The sequence below is a fragment of the Cherax quadricarinatus genome, chromosome 5 (genome assembly GCF_038502225.1).
Source record: "Cherax quadricarinatus isolate ZL_2023a chromosome 5, ASM3850222v1, whole genome shotgun sequence".
Taxonomy (NCBI): domain Eukaryota; kingdom Metazoa; phylum Arthropoda; class Malacostraca; order Decapoda; family Parastacidae; genus Cherax; species Cherax quadricarinatus.
In genome coordinates, this window is record NC_091296.1 from 11,210,126 (window position 1) to 11,221,752 (window position 11,627).

The 11,627-nt window shown below is 41.6% G+C and overlaps 1 protein-coding gene across 8 annotated transcripts in view; it reads right to left on the reverse strand.

Annotated features, from left to right (window-relative positions):
* LOC128684852 (1-acylglycerol-3-phosphate O-acyltransferase Pnpla3) overlaps window positions 1-11,627 on the reverse strand; it is a 122,224-nt gene that overhangs the window by 62,169 nt on the left and 48,428 nt on the right. For 3 of the 8 annotated variants that reach the window (XM_053771159.2, XM_053771160.2, XM_053771155.2), the window contains exons 2-3: window positions 3,236-3,348; window positions 2,384-2,503 (exon numbers count right to left, since the gene is read on the reverse strand). In XM_053771159.2, the coding sequence (XP_053627134.1) occupies window positions 2,384-2,503; window positions 3,236-3,348 (233 nt within the window). Of the gene's footprint in view, window positions 1-2,383; window positions 2,504-3,235; window positions 3,349-9,014; window positions 9,266-11,627 lie in introns of those variants that run through there. The other 5 variants (XM_070100049.1, XM_053771154.2, XM_070100056.1 and 2 more) reach the window with 5 other exon arrangements.

Here is an 11,627-nt window from a genome sequence, read left to right on the forward strand (position 1 = left end):
CATGGAAAAAGTACTCAGCAACATTCAAGTTTTATAAATTTCTGGATTTCCATTTCATTCCTAAGAGAGACTTTTAGAGACAATCGCTTTATCACCTGGCTCAGTTTCATAAGACAGCACCTAAATCTCAGAAATATTAATGATTAATTATCAAATCTTTCTTTGTTCTCGTATTTAACAAGTACAACTGCTTAAAATGTTTTAAAAGTTGATAGGAATGCAGGAATTATCAACCCTGTGACCTCTAGCATCTTACCATTTTTATACATTGATGAATTGCTATAAACACTTTTTGTAATTTCCTGCCAATTATAAAGCATCTTTACAGCATGGAGGATTTTCAAATTTCAAATGAATTCATGGCCTTTCCTAGTTGATGTTTTAGCTAACTGACAACCTCAGATGCAGCAGCACCTCAGGTTGTCAGTTACTATAATCACGTTAATAATAATAATAATGTGAATATAATGCAGAGAATTCGTAGTTTGGAAGTTAGGAGGAGGTGCGGGATTACCAAAACTGTTGTCCAGAGGGCTGAGGAAGGGTTGTTGAGGTGGTTCGGACATGTGGAGAGAATGGAGCGAAACAGAATAACTTCAAGAGTGTATCAGTCTGTAGTGGAAGAAAGGCGGGGTAGGGGGCGGCCTAGGAAAGGTTGGAGGGAGGGGGTAAAGGAGGTTTTGTGTGCGAGGGGCTTGGACTTCCAGCAGGCATGCGTGAGCGTGTTTGATAGGAGTGAATGGAGACAAATGGTTTTTAATACTTGACGTGCTGTTGGAGTGTGAGCAAAGTAACATTTATGAAGGGGTTCAGGGAAACCGGCAGGCCGGACTTGAGTCCTGGAGATGGGAAGTACAGTGCCTGCACTCTGAAGGAGGGGTGTTAATGTTGCAGTTTAAAAACTGTAGTGTAAAGCACCCTTCTGGCAAGACAGTGATGGAGTGAATGATGGTGAAAGTTTTTCTTTTTCGGGCCACCCTGCCTTGGTGGGAATCGGCCGGTGTGATAAAAAAAAAAAAAAAAATCATAATATAATAATAATATCTTTCCATGGGGAAGTGGAACAGAATTCTTCCTCCATAAGCCATGCGTGTCGTAAGAGGCGACTAAAATGCCGGGAGCAAGGGGCTAGTAACCCCTTCTCCTGTATATATTACTAAATTTAAAAGGAGAAACTTTCGTTTGTCCTTTTGGGCCACCCTGCCTCAGTGGGATATGGCTGGTGCGTTGAAAGAAAGAATAATAATATCTTTATTTACTACTAGTGCATGTACATAGTATACAGGCCTAGCTGATATACTACTATATAGAAAGCCGCTTGTTATGCTGAGCATTTCGGGCAAATCAAGTCAGTTTTGTCCCAGGATGCGACCCACACCAGTTGAATAACAGGTACCCATTTTGAACTGATGGGTGAACTGGGACAGGGACAGCAGGTGTCTTATGGAAACATGTCCCTAATGTTTTCCAGCCATACTGGAGGAGATTCCAACCCCCGGACCTCAGTGTGTGAGCTGAGTGTGCTAGCAATCGAGCTACACATTTCATTCACATTTTACTGCATTGCCTGACTGGATATAAAAGTATTAACACACATTAGATGTGTAAATGGTAGTCTGCCTTGCACTACATGTGTACCTTGTACTTCATGCATGACAATGAGAATGGCCCCCTCAGGGCACAGTGCCTGCCAATAATTTTCATGTCTTCATGTCTGTTTCTCTGCATATATTTGCTGGACATGTCATAGCTCCCATACTACATTTCTTTGAAGATGGTTCTGTACTGGCTAACAGTACTGAAAGGTCTTAGAATATCCTGTGTTTCTAGCATACTCATATTTCTGTGTATGGCAATTCACTTGTTCATACATGATCAAATTTACATACTGTACTGTATATGTCAGGCTTTTTCAGCAGTCTATGCTCTTTGCTTATAAAGCAACAAACAATCTTTGACAAACAAGCAGAGTGAAAATTCACTACTGCAATAACTGCAAAAATCAGTCCAAACACCATGAAATTAATATGTATATCACTGATGTGCATTAATACTACATAAATTTAGGTGAACTTAAGTCTGATAAGATTAAGCTAAATCATAGAGTATTACATTTATTTTAGAAAGGCTAATTGAGGTTCCTAAGTTAGTTTTGGTGGAAAAACTAAAAATTTGTATACAAAGTAAGTTCACAGAAATGAGTTAATTAATGCATAAAATAAAATTTTATGAAAAACCTATCTATTTTTAGGACATTTCTGCCAGTTTTCTCGATACTGCCTACAAAACATAACCAACACCTACACACATATACTATACTGAATATATTGCAAGAGATTTTTACTAAGGTATAGTCTCTCTAAAGAAAAGTCAAACATAATACCTGGATGAGCTCTTCCCGGGAGTCAAACTGAGAAAGGAGAATATTCTTGCCATCACTCACTCGTGTCACAGAGATAAACAACTTCCCACTTACAATCTTGTGTGCATCATCTGGAAGAACCTGTACATGAAGAGAAAAAATCATAATTGATCTATCCTCAGGTTCAAGGCATTAGCTCACATATTCTTCATTGCTAGCAATGTAGACTCACATTTTACACTTTCATGAATATAACAAATTACTTAAACAAGCTGTCAAGTGAGCAAGATTAGCAATGTAACCTTCCAGCGACTGCACCTATTCACCTTGTTAAGAAATCAAAGATGAATGCCCAAATCCGCTAAGCCATAACCTCAATAACAATGATAACTTGACCAGCAGTAACAGCCTGGTTGATCAGGCCCTGATACACCGCGAGGCCTGGTCATGAACTGGGCCACTGGGGCGTTGATCCCAGAACACCCTCGAGGTATACTTCACCCCCCTGACATACGTGCAGTATACATACAAAACCCAAAATTTGAGTTTTTTAATTTGTAAGCTTTAATTATACTTCATAGCTACAATTATTTTCAAGTTTTTTTCATTGTTTGTGACCATTCTTTTTTTTTTAGTTAGGTATACAAACTCCTAAATTTAAAACCAACTACTGGATTTCATTCAAAATGTGCTCAATGGATTTCTTATGCTCAAATCTCTATTTTCTGGGTAATTTTTTATATGAATGTAAACATAAACCATAGGTGTTTGCTCTCCACCAAAATACTACCAAATCTATGTTATTTGAGACAAAACACTATAAGGAGATCTTTTACCCGACACTTGAGTGCCTTGGCTTATCAGGTTACTTACATTCAGGAGACCCTCCTTCAAGAGCTTCTCTATATTGAAGGTGGGACTGAAGGGTCCTAGGGTTCGCCGCCTGGCCTCGGTCGCTGTCTTGAGCACTGACGAAGTGATGATACCTGAAAAAGACAAGGAACAACTTGCTAAGAGTAACATCAATGTTTCCACCATAAACACATCATCTATCAAAGACCTCACTACGAAACGCAGCCCCACACCTCTAACTTCCACAGGAGGTGTCTACACCTTTCCCTGTGGATTCTGTCCCAAGAAATATGTAGGCGAGACAGGTAGAGATCGTGCGGTCCGCCTGAATGAGCACTGAAGTGGCTGTAACAGAGAAAATTTAAGGTACGCCTGTGTCCTCCACAGAGACTCCATGGGGCATTTGATGAACTGGGATGAGGCACAACGCGTTCTCACCGAACCATACCTCAGACACCAACGGTGCCTAGAAGCCTCACTAATTGCTGTCACCGACACAATAGATCACAACACTGGAAACCACAAAATTTCTAAAACATTAGCATACATGATACTCAAGCAAGCTAAGCACCACCAACCCAACAACACAGGAGTCACATGATCTCATCGTCTACCCGTCCTCATCTGAACATGGCTTTCTTCAGGTCACCATGCGTCACTCACGCCTCACTCTCTGCCTATATATAATGTCTTTCTACCTTTGTATGTTAAAAGTGATCAAGGTCCTAGGACTGAAACATTTTTCTAATAAATGTCATAGTGTTTGCTTACGTGTCTTTCTAAACCAACTTGTCAGTATTTATTACCAAAGTTTATACCACTGTACATGTATATTGTAATGAACAGAATAGATAAAATCAGCTTTAATATAATTATTTAGGTATGCATACTGGTTAGAGAGCCCGTCGTAAGTCCGAGTTGTCGGTAAATGAGTATGTCACTAAGTGAGGAGAGGCTGTATAATTTAATCAATAAATCTGAACACAGTTCTACAAGGAGGCGTTAGGTTAGGTAAGATTTGTCAGGAAACAGGACAAGTGTTTCCTGATGTGTGTCTTAGTCAGATGATGACCTGCCACTGGAGCTTTTGGTCATCTGGCCAAGGCCTTCCACTGGCTTACCAGTCCATCCCTTTAAAAATTATGGTTATAATTATAACCATTTTTTGGTAAAAGAGGCATTCATGCCTTATGAATTGACTAATCCTTGTCATTAAGGTATTCAAGGCAGTAGTCCAAGATAAAGAATAAGATATTGTGTGTATTGACTTCAGTAAGGTCTCTGATAGAGTTCCACACAGGAGAATAATTAAGAAAATAGCAGCACATGGTACATACGTACATATATGAGAAATTATCTCATGGATAGAGTCATGACTGACCAATAGGTAAGTGTGCATAAATGTGAAAAAATTAGAATGAGGACCCGTAACAAGTAGTGTGCCACAGGGGTCAGGATTGGAACCCTTGTTCACAATTTACATAAGTAATGGTGATGAAGGAATAAAGAGCAATATAAGTACACCAGTGACACTTAAAAAGGCAGTCATATCATTTCTTATGACGACACTAAAAAACTACAGGATGACCTAGATAGGCTGATGCATCGAAGTGGAAGATGCAGTTCAATACGGACAAATGAAAGGTTCTAAATCCTGGTAAAAGAAAAATCAGTAACTATGGCACTTACATAAGAACAAGAGAAAGAAGAAGCACTGCAACTGGCCTACTGGCCTATGTGAAGCAGGTCCAATTCTCCCACCGGCTTAAGCTATGCCTTGACCTAGTGAGGTCAGACACGTCACTTAAGGGAGGCGCACGGCATCCAACCTAGTAGCACAAGCTAGTCAGGTCCAACTCACACCTACCCACACCCACTCATATATTTATCCAACCTATTTTTAAAACTACACAACGTTTTAGCCTGAATAACTGTACTCGGGAGTTTGTTCCACTCATCCACAACTCTATTACCCATCCAGTGCTTTCGTATATCCTTCCTGAATTTGAATTTTTCAAATTTAAAACCACTGCTGTGACTTCTATGTTAGATATTTTTAGCACGCTATTTACATCCCCTTTATTAATCCCTGTTTTCCATTTACACACCTCAATCATATCCTCCCTAATTCTACGCCTTTCTAGAGTGCAGATTCAGGGCCCTCAGTCTATCCTCATAGGGAAGATTTCTGTTACATGGGATCAACTTTGTCATCCTCCTTTGTACGTTTTCCAGTGCATTGATATCCATTCTGTAATACAGTGACCAAAACTGCACAGCATAATCTAAATGAGGCCTAACCAAAGATATACATGTATAGAGCTGAAGAACCTGAGGACTTCTATTATTTATACTTCTTGCTATGAAGCCAAGGATTCTGTTAGCTTTATTGCGAACACTTTTGCACTATTGTCTTGGTTTCAGATTACTGCTAACCAGAACTGCTAAATCCTTTTCGCAATCAGTAATATTAAGATCTACGTTATTTAGTTTATATGTGGCATGGTTATTTTCCTGTCCAACATTTAGAACTTTGCATTTGTGTATATTAAACTTCATTTGCCACTTCTCTGACCACTGCATCAGTCTATTCAAATCATCCTGGAGTGCTCCAGTGTCCTCATTAGAATGAATTGGACGGCCTATTTTGGTGTCACCAGAAAGACGTAGAATTAGGGAGACTATGATTGAAGTTTACTTATGGAAAACAGGAATAAATAAAAGGAGATATAAATAACGTGCTGAAAGTATATACTACAGTGGACCCCCGCATACTGTTGGCATCACATAACGTTAAATCCACATACCGATACATTTTATCGCTAAGATTTTGCCTCGCATACCGCTAAAAAACCCGCTCAACGTTATTCGTCCGAGACACGTCTAATGTGCGGCCTGAGCCAGCCTCACATGTTCCGCCGGTGGCATTGTTTACCAGCCAGCCTCCGCGGTAACATCCAAGCATACAATCGGAACATTTCGTATTATTACAGTGTTTTTGGTGATTTTATCTGCAAAATAAGTGACCATGGGCCCCAAGAAAGCTTCTAGTGCCAACCCTACAGGAATAAGGGTGAGAATTACTATAGGGATGAAGAAAGAGATCATTGCTAAGTATGAAAGTGGAGTGCATGTCTCCGAGCTGGCCAGGTTGTATAGTAAACCACAATCAACCATCGCTACTATTGTGTCCAACAAAACGGCAATCAAGGAAGCTGTTCTTGCCAAAGGTTCAATTGTGTTTTCGAAACAGAGATAGCAAGTGATGGAAGATGTTGAGAGACTCTTATTGGTGTGGATAAATGAAAAACAGATAGCAGGAGATAGCATCTCTCAAGTGATCATAAGTGAAAAGGCTAGGAAGTTGCATGAGGATTTAATTAAAAAAATGCCTGCAACTAGTGATAATGTGAGTGAATTTAAGGCCAGCAAAGATTGGTTTGAGAGATTTAAGAAGCGTAGTGGCATACACAGCGTGATAAGGCATGGTGAGGCTGCCAGTTCGGACCACAAAGCAGCTGAAAAATATGTGCAGGAATTCAAGGAGTACATAGACAGTGAAGGACTGAAACCTGAACAAGTGTTTAATTGTGATGAAACAGGCCTGTTTTGGAAGAAAATGCCAAGCAGGACCTACATTACTCAGGAGGAAAAGGCACTCCCAGGACATAAGCCTATGAAAGACAGGTTTACTCTGTTGATGTGTTCCAATGCTAATGGTGATTGCAAAGTGAAGCCTTTATTAGTGTATCACTCAGAAACTCCCAGAGCATTCAGGCAAAAGAATATCCTCAAGGCTAATTTGTGTGTGCTGTGGAGGGCAAACAGTAAGGCATGGGTCACTAGGGACTTTTTCTATGACTGGTTACACCAAGCATTTGCCCCCAATGTGAAAGATTACCTAACTGAAAAGAAATTATACCTTAAGTGCCTCCTGGTGTTAGACAATGCCCCTGGTCATCCTACAGACATGGCAGAGCGACTTCATGGGGACATGAGCTTCATTAAGGTGAAGTTTTTGCCTCCTAATACCACTCCTCTCCTGCAGCCCATGGACCAGCAGGTTATTGCAAACTTCAAAAAACTGTACACAAAAGCTCTGTTTGAAAGGTGCTTTGTAGTGACCTCAGAAACTCAATTGACTCTAAGAGAGTTTTGGAGAGATCACTTTAATATCCTCAATTGTGTAAACCTTATAGGTAAGGCTTGGGAGGGAGTGACTAAGAGGACCTTGAACTCTGCTTGGAAGAAACTGTGGCCAGAATGTGTAGACCAAAGGGATTTTGAAGGGTTTGAGGCTAACCCTGGGAATCCTATGCCAGTTGAGGAATCCATTGTGGCATTGGGAAAGTCCTTGGGGTTGGAGGTTAGTGGGGATGATGTGGAAGAGTTGGTGGAGGAGGACAATGAAGAACTAACCACTGATGAGCTGCTAGATCAACTTCAACAGCAAGAGGCCAGACCTAAGGAAACTGCTTCGGAGGAGGGGAGAGAGAAATTGAAGAAGTTGCCTACTTCAAAGATTAAGAAAATGTGTGGAATGTGGCTTAAAGTGCAAACCTTTTTTGATGACAATCACCCTAACACAGCTATTGCAAGCCGTGCTGGTGACTATTACACTGACACTGTTGTGAAACACTTTAGGAAAGTCATAAAGGAACGAGAGGTACAGGTATCTATGGACAGATATGTTGTGCGACAGAAGTCCAGTGACTCTGAAGCTGGTCCTAGTGGCATTAAAAGAAGAAGGGAGGTAACCCCAGAAAAGGACTTGACACCTCAAGTCTTAATGGAAGAGGATTCCCCTTCTAAACACTAAGACTCTCTCCTCCTCCCATTCCATCAATCATCACCAGATCTTCAATAAAGGTAAGTGTCATGTAACTGTGCATGTCTTTTTCAGTTTGTGTGTATTAAAATTAATATTTCATGTGGTAAAATTTTTTTTTTTCATACTTTGGGGTGTCTTGCACGGATTAATTTGATTTCCATTATTTCTTGTGGGGAAAATTCATTCGCATAACGATAATTTTGCATAACAATGAGCTCTCAGGAACGGATTAACATCGTTATGCGGGGGTCCACTGTATATACGTATAACGAAGACAAGACTTACAGCAATGAATTCGTCGGACATGCATTTTAGAGAGCACATGGGGAAGAATTGGTTTGACAGTATAGTTGTAGATGAGTGGATTATTATTATTTTAATGAAGGGGAAGTTCTAAATCCATAGGATTATACAGCGCCTGTGGGGGGGATTACCTGGAGAGAGTTCCGGGGGTCAACGCCCCCGTGGCCCAGTCTGTGACCAGGCCTCCTGGTGGATCAGAGCCTGATCAACCAGGCTGTTACTGCTGGCTGCATGCAATCCAACGTATGAGCCACAGCCCGGCTGGTCAGGTACCGACTTTAGGTGCTTGTCCAGTGCCAGCTTGAAGACTGCCAGGGGTCTATTGGTAATCCCCCTTATGTATGCTGGGAGGCAGTTAATTCAGGGAACTGGAGCACAGATCCAGTTCCCTAGATCAAGAGCCCCTCGCCAGCATCAAGGAACCTTCCTTGACGGGGTAGATGAATGGAACACACTCCTGGGTAGCATAACTGAGGCAACAATACTGGATGGGTATATGGGTGGGTGTGAGTTGAACCTGCTTAGCATGGGCTAATACGCCTACTGCAGTGTTCCTTCATTCTGTTCTTATGAGTCACGGGAAAGTCAGGAAGTATTTCTTTAGCTTCAGGTTTGAGAATTGAAGAAATACTTCCTGACTAAGAAGTGGTGGAAACAGTTACGTACATAGTTTTAAGAGCAGGTACGATAGGACCCACGAGGTTAGGAGTGAATCTGACAAGCAGGAAGTTGAGGCAAGGCCAGGAGCTAAGACTCGACCACTGCAACCACATATTGGCGAGTTCTCTCCACCCCACCCCCCATTTAACCCCCACAACTCTGTACTAGCACTATGGATCACCTCCACAGCCAGTCTCGACACTATACCCATCTAACACAGGGGTTAAAACCTAGTAAATTCCTTCCTCTACGTCTCTAGCCTACGCCCTTATGGTCTATCTCAGGATATTGACGCAGAGGATATACCCCCCTCCCACCAACATCCTCCCCATTAAACTCCTCCCCTTAATCACCCCTCCCCTGCTGTTTTGCAACTATTATAGGTGAGCAGAAGCTGGTGGCATGTCTTGTGCTTTCCGAACGGAGGATCGAACCTCTACTACTCCACGTCCTGAATGACCCGTACGGGTTTAAAGCTTCACGTAATTCTATAATAATTCCCTTCCCCTCTTTCCCATACCAGCCTCCCCCTCCCCTACTTATCTTTAAGATGGTGAGTCACTCTTTGTAAACATAACGTGCAGTATTTATGCACGCAATGTCAATGTATGTATAAAAGGGCTGTGTACATACCCGCTATATACGTACAAACAAGCTATATATGTACATACTAGCTGCATATATACATAGTAGCTGCATATGCATATAGAATTTATATACGTGCATACAAGGTAGTCTGTATCCATACAGCTTATATACAACACACGCGGGGCCAGGAGCTGAGTCTCAACCCCTGCAACCACAATTAGGTGAGTACACCAGAGGCGTGGCTACAGTTGGCGTCCCCAAGGGCAGCATCTTGGGTGTCACCCCATGAAATTCAAGGTCGGGGGGATGGGGGGAGTAAACTCAAGTTATGTCACTACTGCATGACCAGTGACAAATGTTTAACAATAAGAACGTTTAAGAGCCATAAACTGAACAGGAGAATACTTCTCAACTTTATTAATGATAAAATAAAATGTAGCAATATTAAGAAAACAAATTCGAATACCACTGAGTACAGGAAACAGATCCTACATTTATTCATCTTCAAAAAAAAAAAAAATGCAATATCAGAGAAACACTAGTTCCTATTTGAACTTGAGTACAGGTAACATCTCAGTGAATCTGATCTTACATTTCCTTGCCTTCAATCCTGCAAAATCATCTATCACATCATCAAAATCAATGATTTTCCCTATTTAGGCTTCTTTGTACTCTGTAATCATATAATAGTCTATATAGAAACGAAGGATTCTTCTCTTATGTTGGTGCAGCACTGTTTTCTGCATTAGTGTCACCTTTAGAGGCTTTATGGTGTCACCCCCTAAATGGTGTCACCCGGGGCGGCCACCCCCCCTTACGACGCCTCTGCAACACACCGGATATACACACACAAAATGTACGTACATACAGGCTATATGCGTATAAACAGGCTATGTACTGTACGTATATTTAAAATGTGAGGGAAATTGATACGAATGCATTCACAGGTGCAACGGTTATTTTCTCCTAAGATATTTTCGTTTGTGTGTACTTACTTAATTGTACTCACCTAGTTGTGGTTGCAGGGATCGATACACAGCTCCTGGCCCCGCCACTTCACTGATCGCTACTAGGTCCTCTCTCTGCTTCCGGAGCTTTATCATACCTCGTCTTAAAGCTATGTATGGTTCCTGCCTCCACTACATCACTTGTTAGGCTATTCCACTTCCTGACGACTCTACGACTGAAGAAATACTTCCTTACATCCCTATGACTCGTCTGAGTCTTCAGCTTCCAATTGTGGCCCCTTGTTTCTGTGTCCCATCTCTGGAACAACATGTCTCTGTCTACCTTATCTATTCCACGCACTATTTTGTATGTCGTTATCATGTCTCCCCTGACCCGCCTGTCCTCAAATGTCGTCAGTCCGATTTCCCTCAACCTTTTTTCGTAGTGTGTGTGTGTGTGTGTGTGTGTGTGTGTGTGTGTTTGTCTATATATATATATATATATATATATATATATATATATATATATATATATATAATTTATTTATTATCACACTGGCCGATTCCCACCAAGGCAGGGTGGCCCGAAAAAGAAAAACTTTCACCATCATTCACTCCATCACTGTCTTGCCAGAAGGGTGCTTTACACTACAGTTTAAACCGCAACATTAACACCCCTCCTTCAGAGTGCAGGCACTGTACTTCCCATCTCCAGGACTCAAGTCCGGCCTGCCGGTTTCCCTGAGCCCCTTCATAAATGTTACTTTGCTCACACTCCAACAGCACATCAAGTATTAAAAACCATTTGTCTCCATTCACTCCTATCAAACACGCTCACGCATGCCTGCTGAAAGTCCAAGCCCCTCGCACACAAAACCTTCTTTACCCCCTCCCTCCAACCTTTCCTAGGCCGACCCCTACCCCGCCTTCCTTCCACTACAGACTGATACACTCTTGAAGTCACTCTGTTTCGCTCCATTCTCTCTACATGTCCGAACCACCTCAACAACCCTTCCTCAGCCCTCTGGACAACAGTTTTGGTAATCCTGCACCTCCTCCTAACTTCCAAACTACGAATTCTCTG